The 16,917-nt window shown below is 43.9% G+C and overlaps 1 protein-coding gene across 1 annotated transcript in view; it reads left to right on the top strand.

The window, feature by feature from the left end:
• Window positions 1-16,917, top strand: part of LOC147711447 (calmodulin-binding transcription activator 1-like) — a 1,194,547-nt gene that overhangs the window by 939,544 nt on the left and 238,086 nt on the right. Inside the window, exon 10 of the mRNA XM_086919489.1 lies at window positions 4,494-4,809. Within this exon, the coding sequence (XP_086775615.1) occupies window positions 4,494-4,809 (316 nt within the window). The remainder of the gene's footprint in view (window positions 1-4,493; window positions 4,810-16,917) is intronic.

Here is a 16,917-nt window from a genome sequence, read left to right as displayed (position 1 = left end):
TGTTTTATTATTCTTTGTTATGCCATGTACTTCCCCTCTCGTAATAATTCATGCTTGTAATGTTTTAAATTGTATACTTTTATGATGTTTTTTTACAAACAATCGAATAAAGTTTATGAAATGAAATGAAATGCTTTATGGACCAGACCAATAGTCTTAAATAAGAGTCTCTGTTTTATGGGGAGCCAATGCAGTGCCCTGAGGTATGATGTGTGCTCTCAAAGGCAAGCCCAGGAGAGTACGTGCTGCCACAATCTGGCCCACCTGTAAATTGTTAATAAGGTAGTTTGGAAGGTCCAGATACAAGGCATTTCCATGGTCCAGCCTAAATGCCACCAGCGCCTGAATCACCTGTTTATTGGCTAAGATGGACAAAACAAATGTAAAAACTTTCATAAGATACAGAGTAATCCGAAGCAAGACCCCACTGCTGGGTTTACCTGTGGTAAGAATGAAAGGCCAGCATCAAATTTAATCATTACATTCGTTAGCCACTGGAATACAGCTGCCAAGCAGGTTCTAATGTTTTCACCAGGGAACCCTGCCTTACAGTCCCATAAAAATAGCAGCTGAATGTCATCAGCATATGAGTTTATTCTTGAACTCTAAGTAAAGGTAATGGGCTCAGTCCAGAAAGAGTCCTCCCAGCATTCTTATTATTCAGAGCATCATTCTGAGACTCATAGTAATCCCGGTTTGGACCCAGGCAGGAGGTTTGGCCCAAATCAAAACTACAACTATTCCCGTAACACCACATGTTTTCCCTGTACAAACATTTCCAGATAAAATCTGAATTTGTGCTTACAAAATACCACACACTCTGAGTTTTTCAGCTTCAGAAAGGGAGAAACCGGCAAAATTACTTTTATCTCTCATTCCAGGATGATGGTCTTTGAAATGGGAGGTAATATCGTACCCAATAAACGCCACATCCAGCAGTTCTGTTATTTCTGAATTCACTATTCCCACACAAAATTACAAGCAATTTGCAATTAATTCCTTAGTATCTAAAATAAATAGTAAGTAAAGCACCTGTTTATGTGATGTTTAACAATTGATAAAAGTGAGATCAAGAATTTGGACTTGGCGCTGTCAGAACACAGACTCCCATTGTTGAACATTTAAAAAAGTATTGACTACAAAAGTTATGCTCCAAGTTTCTTAGGTTTGTAGTTTTTTTAGGTCTCGCCTGTTGTTGGTTTTTCGTCGCAAAGGGGATAAGACATGTGCACGTGTGCGGCCACAGCTTGTACAGGAGTTGTGCACATGTACGCACATCTCCGGCCCCGCGCTTTCACTCTCACGGCGACAGCTTGTTAGAAAGGGGGATGGACATATATTTTTTATATTTTTTCAGGCTTTGGTTTAATGAGGAGGAAATATAAGATATATTGCCACAGAGAACTGTGCACTATTCACGGAGCTGGGTCGCAATCACCAAGGTGCCAAACTCAAAGTGTACACTACAAGAGTTACAGCAAATATTCAAAGAATTCTTTCTCATGGTGAATATATATATTTTTTTCAAAAAGAGGCCTCGGATATTTCTTTCTAATGCAGGTAAAAACGGGCACTTTACATGATTAACGAGTACAATGACCAGGGTCGGTAAAGAGATTTATGCAACCATTTTCCCCCAAAGGCAATGATGCCACATTTGCTGCACTTTGGGTGCGACCGTGGGCTGTGTACTGCGTGTGTTTTAGGCTACTCTTGGTTCCCAGTTCAGCACTGCCCAGATGGGAGTGTGAATTTGGCAGATCCCAAAACACATGGGCTTTGGACATTAGGGGTGGAACACCAAGGCACAAGGATGGGAAAGGAAGAGGGGGCAGAAAACAGGGCAGTCGTGGTTGTGCGGTTTCACCTGGACTTCAGACGCAGGGCTCGCTGGGTGTAAGTCAGGATGTCGCCACTGGAGTACCTTTCACAGCAACTCTGAGGCGATATGAGTTTGAGATTCCAGGAAATCACTGTAGCTTACCCAATTGAAAAAGATGATGCGACGATTGAGGAGGTTGAAATTAAAAACAAGGATTTGCAATGCCATAGGTCTTGCATTTACGCGAGTTTGAGCTATTGGCATTGTACATGACAATGCCTTTTATTTATATTTTGGGTTTTAAAATATAAATAAAAGGCATTGTCATTTAAAATACTAATAGCTTAAACTCTCGAAAATGCGAGACCTATTTCATTGAAAATGCTTGTTATATGGTGAGGTCGCATTTTGCCAAATCCATGGGGTCAGGACTTGTCTACTCTGAAAAAGAAGATAAAGACATTTAATAGTAAAAGTGGCATCCACCGAGAGACACTGAGGCCAGCTGCAAGCAGCACAAATGTAGTTTCTTTCCAAAGTCTGAAAACAAGCGTTTCTTCTGTACATTGAGATTGTAGTTTAGTTCGACTTTTCTTTGATGTAGATAGATAGACCTGTACCAAAAAACCTTATACTATGCATAAAATACAGTATGTTGTCCATGAATGTCGCAGGTGCCATTGCACATGAAACCTCAAAAGAGCAAGTGGCCGTACAGAAGGACCGAATAAAGAGTAAAAACAGGTAGGGCTAAGTAGAATCAATGCTGTTAAAATAGCATTGACAGAGTGGGCTATATACAGGGACACTGGAATTATGTGGCAGGAGAGGGCCAAATTACGTGTCAGGGTTGAGTAAATTATGCAGCAAGAAAAGGCAAATTATGCGGCATAGTGTGGCATATTTTGTAACAGCGTTACTTCATTATTATATCTTTTTTAAACTTGGTAACACTGTCTGGGTCTTGGTGACACCTCACTTGAACCAGTTTAGCAGCCAAACATAGCAATAAGCAACAGAAAGTTGACGAGTCCAGCTTTGCAAATGGCCTTCCACTGAGTGGCAACACGTGTCAGTGCATTTCTAGTAACTTTTTAGCTGTTTGAGCTAAAAAAACTTATTTTGGTTAAAAGCTGCAGTTTATGTGGCAGATAATGGATTATGTGGCAAATGTGACGAATCTATATTTATGTGGAAATCGCTGCAGTTGCCCTATTGCATAATTCCAGTGGCCTTGGCTATACACAAATATGCTTTCTTACTTGCTGTTAGTATCTTTTCTTGTAGGTTAATACAAATATGCTATCCGCTGGCTCTTGGTCACAGCACTTTCCTGTTTAGGCAAGAAAAGTGAAGTTGTTGTATTGTCCCCTTCTGGCTAATGTCTTAGCTTTACATTGATGCTGCTGCAATGAGGATCCTTTAAAATTTCCAGAAACTGACTGTGGCCAAAATACATGCTTCAACTGTTTTTTCAAACTACAGACCACTTGAGTTTTTTCCACTCAGCTATCCCCTGATGCTGCTCTAGCTGTCAATACATTTTGCACCTGCCTCCTGAAAGGTTGTTTCATGCCTTTTCTCGCTCATAGTTATTTATTTATGCCTATGTTACGTTTAATTTTTTCTTTTGTTTAATAAATCGCCAATGTAATCTTTTTCAGCTGCTTCAGAAGGCTTATGCACAATGCAGACATGCCATTATACAAAGACTTCTTATTGGGCAGAAATAACAAGCCAGCAGTTAATACATCACGTCCTCTTTCTTACCTGCCTTCGCTCCAATATGAGATTAAGTGATAGGCCATAGGTATCCTGTTTCATGAGTTTGGCTCTATGCCATATTGCCACGTATACGCCTAAAATAAGTTTACATACAGTGAATCTAAGAGTAACCAATTTGCAGTCAATAGTATCTCAGAAACTGGCATGGGACAGGTCTGCTTTGCCTACATTGGACCCACACGTGTTATAAACAGTATGATGCCTTTGCTTTCTCAATAGACAAGTCGCTTTAGGCTACTTAACTTGATTCTAGGGTTTTCCATTCTAAGAGGCACTTCACCAAAACCAAATGCTTCCTTGTTAATTCCATGTAACATATATTTAACAAACTTTGTGATTGCCCTGATCTCATGTTGCGGGTCCGAGCCTACCAATGCTGGATTACACTGTTACACATTGTACATAATTCTAGTGCTAAATTTGTAAAAATCAATAAGTGCAGGTTCCCAATTTTTTTCCGAGGAACCCAATTCTGGTTGCTTGATGCTATGTCTACCAAATATTATGGCTGCCTAGTCTTGAATACACCTCCCTCTTTCCTCCCCCACCCTACACTTCCTTCCACGTTATCTCATTCCTGAAGGCTCTTTTTTATCCCTACTTTGTCACTGTTTCTCCAATTCCTCCTACTTTTTTTCTGACTTTCTCTCTCTGTCTTGCTCTGATTCAAAGTTTGTGGATAAAAAATACATCCAGATCCCCAAAAATGAGTGCTGGTGCCCACCAGTAGGTAAGCACTCCATAGTAATTTGCAAGAAAACTTGAGTTATTTCTAGTAAAGACGCAATGGAAGATTGTGTTAGCTCTGCATTGTAATGAACAATGCACCCTCTGACCTTTGCCAATGTCTCTTATGTGCCCCTTGACACTGCACCTTCTTTTGTAGATGTGGGCATGTGCTCTAGGCCACACCGAAGCTGCGGTGGTGCTGTACAAGTGGGACCGGCGAGCCATATCCATTCCGGACTCTCTGGGGAGGCTCCCTCTCGCCATTGCCCGATCGCGGGGCCATGTGAAGCTGGCCGAGTGCTTGGAGCAGTTGCAGCGAGAAGAACAGTCACAGCTGGGGCAGAATCCCAGACTTCACTGCTCGCCAAGCGAAGAGCAGCAGGCTGAGAGCTGGATAGCGCAGTGGCACAGCGATGCGCTGACGTCGCAGGAGGCCCAGAAGGGAGGAGCTGGAACAGCTAGCCCCAATACAGGTAAGGAACACTTGACATATTGATCAAAAACACCATGCTGCCTTTTAAGGTGGACCCAAGTATTCTGATCCAGGATGTTAATTAAACTTAAATAGTTTAGAGCAGTTTATGAGCCGAAAAAGAGCGGGTGGTTGGGACACTGTACCAAGATATTGTTTGTGATCGAGAGACACCAAAAACACGTCAACATTTAGAAAAGTAACATTTTAATATTACTTGCTGACCATTATGCTGACTGGCATTTAGGGCAGTAAAAAAGGACCTCCACTTGTGTCTGTCTTGAGCAAGTTTCTGTACGGTGCCCCAGCTACTGCTGTTAAAGTAACAAAAGCTTTATATGGGACAAGGTTGTTGGCTTTGCACCCAACTACAAACCTAGAGTACCAGCAGATGGTGCTCTGTCTGGCCTCTACCCTTTGACCTGCCTGGCTTGGTGACCCTGCACACCTCTCCAGGTCACTGAGACACATATGCCCATCAACCACTTCAAGGTGGCGAACCTGCAAGGAGTATTTTTTAAGAACATCAGCTTGCGGTATGACATAATTTTCATCCTCATACTGTCTTTAATTAAGATTGCACTTCATGTTAGCTTTCACAAAACTGGGAGAAGATTAAAGTTTCAGGTTTATGTGTTATGAAACTATGGGAAAGAAAGAAATGCACTACATTGCTCTACACGCAATATATTGCACTATAACGCATGTATATAGTATTATCCGCAAATGATTCATACGCAGAGATAATAAAGGCTAACCTAAAGCCGATACCTTTGATACTTGTGTTCAGAATGTTTTTGTTTGCTGTTTTATGATTGATGTTGCGATCAGCAATACTGTGAGAGGGACCCTAAACGTATTCACACCATATGATTTACTGTTGGTACCGCTAGGTGTTTTTGGTAAAAGTATTATGTATTGCTGAGTATTGCAACTTATAATTTTTACAGTGGTTGAAGCGACACTCATAAATGTTGGCGTGACTGAAGCCAACAAGCACTTTGTCTGGTAAAATGTCACGCTTGTCACAGCAGCTAATATCCTTCCTTTCTTCCCTCCTCATAAGCACTTACTTCCAGACAATAGTTTCCTTTTTCTTGTTAGACTCTGCACCAGTCAATTAGTTCTCTTGGTTACTGCAGTATTTTAGTCCAAATCAATTGTAAATAGAACATGGCCACAGAATTCATTTGGTTCCCATTTCTTCCCATCAAATATACTTTCAGAAATAAAATCATATATTGAATTTCCTGCCAACTTACAGTGCACCTTATAAAGCGATTGTTATCGTGAAACACATGTTGGCCTGACGGAACTAAGACAATATATTGAAATTCGACATTTCTATGCCCCTCCCATTTTTTGTGATTTCAGAGGAAGCATTCATGCCTGTCAATCAAGTGTAAGTGCCCCATATTTTGGATCTGATGGTTTAGCCTGTGACCATTTTCTCTCAATGTCATCATAATTAGCCCTTATGTATGCTCTCTCTAAAATTGTGTGTGTGTCTGAGTTTGCACGTGTGTTTGCCACGCGTGCATTTGTGTGCTTGCACACACACTTCAACTTACCTATTGAATCTTTTAATTATCTTGCTCAGTGATGGTTTTTGTAGTAACTGGTTGTGTTACATGCTCTGTGCAGGAACTGCTGTTTGAGACTGTTCGTGGGTTACAGACCAATTTGGGATTGGCCATTCCTCATTCGAAAACGGTACAAGCTTATTTAGAAAAGGTCTGTGAGGACTGTCACGGTCCTTGCAGTCTGATTCATGAAGCTAAATTGAGCTTGCAATAGCTGCGAAAATGCTATTGCGGGCGCAATTCCCATAATCGGAATTCACCATGAAAAATGTGAATTCGCAAACACAGAATTGCGAAATCGCTAAAATATTCGCAGAATCCCGGCAGTAGACCAATTGCGATTCGGAAATAGCGAGAAATCACGGATTTTGCAAAAATAATAGCGAATTCCCAAATTCCTCGCAAATATGGATTCATGAAAAATCGCAATTAGCGAAAATCCCCAAAATCGCATTTTGCGAGGCGCAATTTAAGGACAACCCAAAGCAGGTGGTAACCATCAAACCCATAGTAAAAAATGTTTTGAAAAACCGTTGGCCTATCAGCAACTGGTGCTGGCCTGCCCAAACACACTTAAGGAGAAGCAGCATCAGCATAAGGAGTGTCACAATGCCAGGAATGTACATGGTGGTCAGGCGGCGAAGGCTACAGCGAGCAGCACGGAGGAGACGCAGAATCCAGGCCAGGATCTTCCGCCAGCGGGTCACCCTGCTGGGCCAAACCAGAGAGCAAATTTACGCAAAGTACCGCCTGAATGGGGCAATGATCATCAAGCTAATTCAGGACCTTGACCCCCTGATGCAGCACCCAACAAGGCGGACCAATGCCGTGCTAACACATGTCCAGGTATTGTGTAGCCTGCACCTCCTGGCCTCCGGGAGCTTCCAGGGGATAGTTGCGGCTGCTGGGGGGATATCCCAGCCCACCATGTCCCGCTGCCTAGGGAGTTTCCTTGACACAATGCTGACCCAGCTACACCACCACATCAAATTTCCAACAAGCCAACAGGAATTGGATGAGACCAAGCTTCAATTCTACAATGTTGCACATTTCCCACACGTGATAGGATGCATTGACTGTACCCACATCCACATCTGCCCACCAGCTGCAACGGAGTACATGTACCGCAATCGCAAGTCCTACCACTCCCTCAACATCCAGATGGTCTGCAATGCAAAGACATACGTCACGGACATAGTGGCACAGTACCCGGGGAGTACACATGACTCATTCATATTCCGGCACAGCGGCCTCCACACACGACTGGCCAGGGGAGACTTCGGGGAAGGACACCTACTTGGTAAGTACACTTTGCCCACAATGTCACACTGCGATGAAGGAGCTGCGCTGCACAGGCACTCACCCTCTGCTCCTCTCATTCAGGTGACAGTGGCTACGCCCTGCGTGAATACCTCCTCACCCCATACCTCAACCCTGCTACACCACAGCAACGGCATTAAAACGTAGCACACATACGCACAAGGAATTGCATTGAGAGAACTTTTGGGCTACTGAAGAGCAGATTCCGCATACTTCACAAGACAGGTGGGGCCATGTACTACAGTCCTGAAGTGTGCTGCCGCATTGTGGCTGTGTGTGCTATACTACACAACATTGCTACCAAGCGCCGGATACCTGTCGACATCTCTAGCAGTGAATCTGAAGGGGACGACCGGCCACCTGCACATGCGCGCCATGCACGCGGGGAGAACCCAGCTGAAGGTCACAGATGTCCCAACCACATCACAATGAACAGTTTCTAGTGCACCCTCTCCCCTCACCCAACAAATCACAATTGCATGCAAAATTTAATAATGACACAACGCCAATGTGGAATGCTAAATTAAATATTATTGTTTGAATGACAAAAAAGGTTCCAGTTGCCATCCTTCAAATGCAAACAGTATTTCAGCATACTGCTGCGTCCAATACACAGGGCAGGCTTATGTTCAGCCTGTGCCTGTACAAGTACTATTCAGTCAGGTGCGCCTCCGGCGCGAAGCACCCGCGCGCCTCTCTGGCTCTTCCTCAGCCTCCGCACGTGTCCCTGCAGTGGGCCTGGTGCTGCGTCTCAGCGCCCCTACGTGTGAGGCAGAGTGGCTGCTCACACTTGATGTCCCCTCACTGGCATCATCACCACCGACAGTGGCAGGTAGAGCAGGGTTAAGTGCGGTCACGGCAGTGGTCAGGTGCTCAAGTACCCTGGCCACATCCTCGCAGCACTGAATGAGCTGCTGCTGCTGCGCCAGGGACCGGCGCGATAGCTGCGAGGTGGCATTGCCAACAACATAGTTCGACCGGGTGTAAGCCGTCAGCCGGGTCAGTAGCTGACGGTGGCGGCGGCGGGCTGTGTTGCGCTGCGAAATCATTGCAGCTGTGTTGGCCTCCATGGCTGCAGTCATGCGGGCCATCCCCTCCCCCACACCTGCCATGGCTGCCGTCATGCGGTCCATCCGGTCCCCCACACTTGCCAAATTGCGGCCAATGTTATAAAGCTGAAGCTGTATGGCCCCTTGCCGGCGTGCCTGCAGCTGGTGAATCCTGAGCATGCAACGTTCCACACTCAGGCTCGGCAGTCGCTGTCCATTCCCCCTCCTGGTGCTGGGAGCATTGGTCTTCAGGCGAGACCTGCCACGCCTGCTCTGCTGGCCTGACACAGTGGGTGGCCGCTGTGTTGCCGCTGTCGCGGGACCTGATGTTGATGCGCCAGCTGATGGTGGTGTCAAGCTAGGCATTGCTGGTGCGGCAGGGGCTGGAGGCACACTGGTAGTGGACCTGCTTGCAGGGGTTGTTGCTGCGGCAGAGGCTGGAGGCACACTGGTAGTGGACCTGGCTGCAGGGGTTGTTGCTGCGGCAGGGGCTGGAGGCACACTGGTAGTGGACCTGGCTGCAGGGGTTGTTGCTGCGGCAGGGGCTGGAGGCTGTGTATGTAACGGCACCTCCTCGTCATCCTGTGCTTCCTCATCTATTTGCAGCCTCTCGCTGTCGCTGCTGTCTGCGCCACCTGTGAGGGGAAGTGGACGTTCATTAGTTGCATGTATCTGTCACACGTGCAGTTGCTACATGCATGCTGGGTGACATTCCCTGACTTCCTATGGCTTTGCATACTTTTGAACCTGTCTGGCTGCATTGGGGTACTTCTACATTGTGGCCACACTACATGTCCCACAATGCTTTAGGGCATTACCTGATGTGCACCGATGGCATGACTATGGAACATTATGGGAGGCCATATGGTCATGGCCATTCATAGGGGACAGGGTTGCAGTCGCATGCCACTTACCTTGGATCTCTTGGGTGAGGCGGGATGAGTCCAAACGGGTGACTCCGATGCACGCCTCAGCCTCCAGCGTGTCTTCTACTCGATCCTCCATGGGGGTGTTTGGAGGGACTGTAGGTCCTCCCCCTTCAGTGCCCAGGGACTCTCCAAGCCTCTCGGCTACCTTCTCTTTGGCACGACCTCGGAGGTCGTACCACCGTTTCTTAAGTTCATCGAGTGACCTGTCGGCCACACCCACAGAGTTCACAGCGGCCGCTATGCCCACCCAGATCCTGCGCTTCACCTGCTCGGGCACCCTCCTTGAGTCCTTCCCGAACAGTTTGGAGTGGTTCTCCACCACCCCTTCAATTAAGTGCTCCAACTCCTGCTCGGAGAACTTTAGCTTTCTTTTGCGCCCGGTGGTGTTGTTGGGCCCAGGTACTGCCGCCTCAGACATAGCTGCAGTGTAGTTTGAAAGTGGTAATCCAAGGTGAATTGCAGGAGCTGTCTCTGTGGCTGCCTCGAGGTCTGCCTCACTGTGGTGAATGGGGGTGGAAACTGGCTGCTTCCTGGTTGTGATGTCATCACTGTGCTCGAAATGCGACTTCCCGTTTTCCCGATCTTGCGATTTTGCGATCTCACTTTTTGCGATCTCCCAATTAGCGATATCGCTATTTGCAATATCGCAAATCCGACACGGATGTAGCCGGAAATAGCGATTTTTCTGCGATTTTCGATAATCGCAAACGGTTTTTGCGGCCGTGTGCGAATCGCTTTTTTTTATCGCAAAACATCATGAATACCGTTCTGCAATTTCTCAATTGCGATTCGCAGTTAATCGCTAATTGAGAATCGCAGAATCCGGTTTTCATGAATCAGGCTGTTGATCTGCATCCCAGATGTCATCGACTTGCCAGTCTTCCATAAAGTTATTTTTTTTCCTTTATGAAATAGGAGGTACAAAAGCACCTCCCTCATGGTTCTGCCCTTGTGGCCGAGGGCCAGAAGCACTAGCAGGCCTCTGTCCAGGCGTAGTGCTTGCACCTGGTGTTCTTTTTACAGGTTGGCAGGAAGTTGCTGTCTGACTCAATTGGATGAAGTTTGGATAGATGTTCTGTAGGCTACATGAGAAACAAACCATCCCACCTCAGGACTGCCACTGTGGCCCATTCCTTTCAGTTACATTTTATCTTCTGCTGATTAGGAAGCGAGCAATGGAACACAGAAAGAAGTTGTAGGGTGTCGGATTCTACAAAAAAAGAACAACCTTGAGATTTCCAGTCATGGGGATTAGAGCAACAACGGCACAGACACAACCAGCTCTGAAGAGGCTACCTGTGCACTAACAGGTAGAATACAAGGCCCAAAGAGGGCAACAGCATTTGCCACACTTATCACCCGTTCATGGCCACCATGTGCACCGTCGCTACAAATGAGGCAGGGCGTACATCGCCAGACTTGGTGGCAGGACGAAAGTGGGCCAGTAGCAGCTGGTGTCTCTGAAGAGTGGAGAGGCGGGGTAAGGCGAGCAGGGCTGGGCGGACGGATGACATAAATAAACAACAACAAAATGTACCCACTGCATCACTGAATCGACCTCACCATGATTTTCCAAGCTCCTCTCCACTGCAGGCACAAGCTCCCAGACTCCACTGTAGCCAATCCTGATGCTGCTCTCATGCTGCTGGTGGCAGCGTCAGGATTGGCCTGAGGTCCATGAATTTGCTGTCCCAGTTAGACTGAGAGCCTGTGCCTGCTGTCTCCAACCCATCAAAGCACCACGGGTTGGAGACCGCTTCAGTGTGCATATGGTGCTCCCTTCTCCCGCGATGGCCCAGTACCCAAAAATGAGTTGCTAGAAGAAAAAAAATGATAATAAACAAGGTTTATTATTGTGTTCTTTTTCATGTCTTAAGGGTGCTGGCAGGGGGGTCCGATGCTCCTCCACCATAGCGGAGGAGCCACGGTTGACTTAGACAGAAACAAAGCCTGTGTTGTGAGTGAGGAGAATGTAATTCTAATTTTTCATGAGTCGGACCTAGGAGCAGCATTAGGTGAAAGCCCTAAGAGGCTTGCAACATTGTGAGGTTAAAGAAGATGCTTTTCTCACCTCTCTCTTCATTTCTAACACTTAAGACAGTGTTGCCTGTGGATAAGATGACCTACAGGGAAAACTGAAAATTATGGTATAGACTTTCTTTTGATCTCATGTACATATTGATTTGTTCTTGAATTGTGTTTTTGTCATATTGTATTATTCCCAGCCCTAAAGAGTCACAGGTAGCGACCTGTTGACGAAACACGTGTCGGCTGGCGTTGTTTTCTCTCATGAACATTCCTACATAAACAACCCTTAAGAAACCACCAGTGTCGACTGTACCATAATTTTCAGTTTTGAATCAACTGTTGAATATACACGTGTGCCCAGGATTTATACATGTCTGTCTGGCTATGGCTTTTACCTCTTTCCGTATTCAGGGATTTTGGGTCTTCCTCTGACCTGGCAGCACCATAAGCACTTCTTCTTCATTTTCTTTAGAACCCTGTATTGTTACCTGCCCGAGCGCCACTCACCTGCTACTCCAAAACCCTTTGCAGAAACCAGTAAAGGGAAAAGAAACATTCATTTTAAGTGACCCTACAGCCGAGTTCTAGGCTAGAATGCGGTGTAGCCTTCACACAGAATAGACATCCTAAAACCACTCCAGAAACAACCAGAACTGCTTTGGCACAAAGAAAGATAAATGCTTCCTTGGATGTATTTGAAGCTTTTGAGCAAATACATTGAGATTACTATCGGAGCAGCACGTTCATTTTCAAACCCCATTCCTGATAGGAACATAGAGGCCTAAAGCAAAATGAACAGATGACAAACTGGTTTGTCACTTTTCCCAGTGATAATACTTTAAAAGAACTTTTTAGGTTTCAGTCATTTTTATTGAAGTTACCGATAGAGATCAAGAACATAGAACGTTAGACGTCATTTAGCGTATGGGGGCTGGTTTCTCAGCCCGCTTGTGTGGCTAAGGGAAATGTCTGTGCTTTCAGCAGAGCCTCCACCCCAACGCTGCAGTGAAGACCAGCATTCAGCTCAGCTGGCGCCATGTTTAATGTGCCTGCTCTGCCCAAAAAATTATTTTTCAAAAACAAAACTCCCAATGTGTGAGGGATGTCTCTGACATTGCTGAGGGTTTTTTCCATGAAGAGTGCAAAAAAGTGATGGGCGGAATGCTTAAATAAATCTCACCACTAAGAGAAGATTTGTGAATTTCCTATATGGGAACATAAGGTTTTAACTCACCGCCTTGATTAGGAAAAAAGTGCATTGGACTGTCCTCTCTAAATTAAGCAGATGGCCTGAGATACTTTGCTTTAGCGCAGTGACCGAAAGGACTTTGGGATTCTTCTTATATTGCCAGCGTAGGCTCTGAAATCAGAAACATGGTGCCCCAACCGACTTTAAAAAGAGCAAAATTACCGTGTGTTTGGCAGACAGGACAGCCGCCATACTTGTTTATAGTGTACCAATTTCATCTAGCACTAAATAAAGCCCTATGTCTAAAACAAGACATTTCTGCAACCCTCCATATAGTTTAATGCAAATTCAGAAAAAGAAGTTAGCTAAAAAAGACAAACCTCCAAATATGGGTAGGAGGATGAAAAGTGAGGGAAAGTAGAAAACAGTCCAGGATTCGACCCCTGCTAAAGAATACCCTGACAACTGAGTAGGTGGTTTGGTTCTGAAACTCACCGTGCTATTCTACAAACTCCTCACCCATAAACTGCCCCTTGCGATCACTTAAATGTTTATTCTTTTTTGTGCAATCTGAATATTAACTTTGTTTCTTTATAATTCCCTGCTGCATTTTGCTGTTTACCTGTTACCATCCATGACCTGCTATTGTTCGATGTATGCACCGCCCTTCGACTCTATCCACGTTACCTCTCACAGCTGTGATCTCTCCTCTCTGGAATATTCCTAAATTGCACCATCTCCTACATGATCGGAGTCTGTAACTTAGCCCTTCAAGGCTTCCAAGTAGTATTAAAAAAACAATCCAGATTTATGATATATTTGTTTACACTGCTATTAGAGATTACACTTGTTTGTAACGAATGTCTGACAAAATCTCGATAACACAAATATTGATATACAAAAATATCAGAACAAAAATATCGAAATCAAAAATATAGGAATTCTATCCCTAACAAGGTAAGTACAAATATATCGGAAAAAAATATAGAATGACAAAAATATCGTTTTTTGTAAAATATCGTTTTTTATTTCTTAAATAAAAAATAAAATATTAACAAAATAATACTTATAAATGTAATAAACATATTTAAAAATGTACTATAATATTTAAAATTAATACATAATGTAATACAAATTAATAATATTAAATATATGATACATTATAAATATTTTTCTATAATAATAACTCTAAATGAATTATTTTCATAACTTATAAACAAATAAAAAAATAATAAATTACTAATACATTTATATACATAAAAAATTCACATAAATTACAATTAATAACAACATAATACTAATAAAAAAGCTAAATACATTTTAGATAGCGTATGAGTAAAAATCACTATTCCCACTCCAGAGAGTGCAACAGTAGGGAAAGTGTTGGATAGCGTAGGGGTAACAATTACTATTCCAACTCCAGAGAGTGCAACAGTAGGGAAAGTGTTGGATAGCGTAGGATAAAAAATTACTATTCCAACTCCAGAGAGTGCAACAGTAGGGAAAGTGTTGGATAGCGTAGGGGTAACAATTACTATTCCAACTCCAGAGAGTGCAACAGTAGGGAAAGTGTTGGATAGCGTAGGGGTAACAAATACTATTCCAACTCCAGAGAGTGCAACAGTAGGGAAAGTGTTGGATAGCATAGGGGTAACAATTACTATTCCCACTCCAGAGAGTGCAACAGTAGAGAAAGTGTTGGATAGCGTAGGGGTAACAATTACTATTCCAACTCCAGAGAGTGCAACAGTAGGGAAAGTGTTGGATAGCGTAGGGTAACAATTACTATTCCAACTCCAGAGAGTGCAACAGTAGGGAAAGTGTTGGATAGCGTAGGGGTAACAATTACTATTCCAACTCCAGAGAGTGCAACAGTAGGGAAAGTGTTGGATAGCGTAGGGGTAACAATTACTATTCCAACTCCAGAGAGTGCAACAGTAGGGAAAGTGTTGGATAGCGTAGGATTAAAAATTACTATTCCAACTCCAGAGAGTGCAACAGTAGGGAAAGTGTTGGATAGCCTAGGGGTAAAAATTACTATTCCCACTCCAGAGAGTGCAACAGTAGGGAAAGTGTTGGATAGCGTAGGGGTTGAAATAACATACTTATAAAAAATAATTCATTATTACTTAATTACATTAAAATTAGTTGCCACCATATTCCCCTATAAACACACAACCCGCAACAGAACACATTTATCAATTAATGAATTATTTAAAATTAATTACCAATTAATTATAATTATTTACCAATTAATAACAATTAGTGTATGCTTCCTACTAATTAATAATTAATTCTACATAATTAAATTACTTCCCACCCTATTCCCCTATAAACCCATAACCCACTACAGAACATATTTATCAATTAATCAATTAATTAAAATTAATTAAAAATAATTCTCTGCAGAGCCTTTATAAATCCTGGTCCTATACCGTGCCACCTTAGAGCATCCCATAGATAACCCCATGAGACCCTATCGAAAGCCTTTTCAGCATCAAGAAACACCGCTGCCATTGGATCTTCCAGGATGTCTGCTACATCAAATGCCGTAATTACCTGCCTGGTATGGTGGGTTGTTCCTTTCCCTGGAATAAATCCATGCTGAGAGGGTGTAACTAAAGATTCAATTGTCTTAGATAATCTTTTTGCCAATATTTTTGAAAACACCTTGACATCGGCGTTCATTAAGGTGATGGGTCGGTAGGAGCCTGGGACATCTGGCGGTTTACCTTTTTTTGGGATAACAATGATGTCTGCGCCACCCCAGGAACATGGAACAGTTTCACCCAGTTGTGCTGACGCCATTATATTAAACATGTCTGCTAGCAGAGAGGTCTGGAAGACCTTATAAAATTCAACTGGAATCTGGTCCGGGCCAGCAGCCTTCCCAGATGGGAGTTCCCTCAACGCTTCAACAAGTTCATCCACCTTGAGTTTCTCTTCCAGCTCTCTTTTGTCTGACTCCTCCAAGTGTGGTGGCTCAATATCCCTCAGATATGCCCTCATGTCCTCCTCTCTTCCATGCCCATCTGCCTGATACAATTCTGTATAGAACTGCCTAAAAACCTCTCTAATCTGTTCCGCACCCTTAACTTTAATTCCTTGACCATTTTTGATCTCCTTAATATCAGCCATCCCATCTCTTTGTCTAGCTCGCACCGCTAATATATGACCCACTCTTTCGCTGAGTTCATACGCCTTTTCTTTATTGGCTAAATATTTCTCCACCGTCTTTTTTGCCATCCCTTCCATGACCACTGCTTTGAGAGCGACTAGTTTTAACAATATCTGCTCAACTGGTGTGTGCGCTTGTATAGCCAACATGAGTTCCTCCTCTGCCTCTCTAATTGATTCGTTATTTCTTTCTAGTTCCTCCCTTTCTCTTCTTTGCGTTCTAATAACATAACTAAGGGTCTCTCCTCGTATTCCAGCTTTAAAAGCGTCCCACACAATCCCTGGTGATGAAGTACCTCTATTAATTACCCAAAATTCCTTAATCCATTCAGCCATTCTTTCCCTATAATTATGATCCTGAAGGAGTGCTCTGTCGAATGTCCATTGCGACGGCTCCTTATTTCTCCTTTGCCCGATATTTACATCTAACACTAACGGACTGTGATCTGAAATGATCCTTGGTTCTCTTACTATCCTTGCACCGTCTAGCAGCCCTCTTGTAATTAAAAAAATAATCCAGCCTGACTAAGATCTGATGGGGCGCTGAAAAGAAAGTACTCCTGTCGAGATTCGGATGGCAATGTACCCAAGGATCCTCTAGGGAGTTATTCCTTGCTAAATCTGCTAGAGCCCTATAGGTTCTTTTTTTCCTCCCCGCATACTTCCTGTTAGGGTCTAAAAAACTACTATCTGAATCATGAATATTCAGGTCGCCGCATAGTATAATAGGCTCAGGCCACTGAGCAAGTTCTGCATCTAGGAATTGAGGAACGTCTGGGTCATCTCCAGTAGAGCCATAGACTGAAACAAGCGTAAAGGTTTCCCCCCTAAACA

This window comes from Lissotriton vulgaris, chromosome 5, assembly GCF_964263255.1.
Source record: "Lissotriton vulgaris chromosome 5, aLisVul1.2, whole genome shotgun sequence".
NCBI classification, from domain to species: Eukaryota; Metazoa; Chordata; class Amphibia; order Caudata; family Salamandridae; genus Lissotriton; species Lissotriton vulgaris.
The sequence above is the reverse complement of the archived record's forward strand: the minus strand, read 5'-3'. Positions and strand labels throughout refer to the sequence as shown.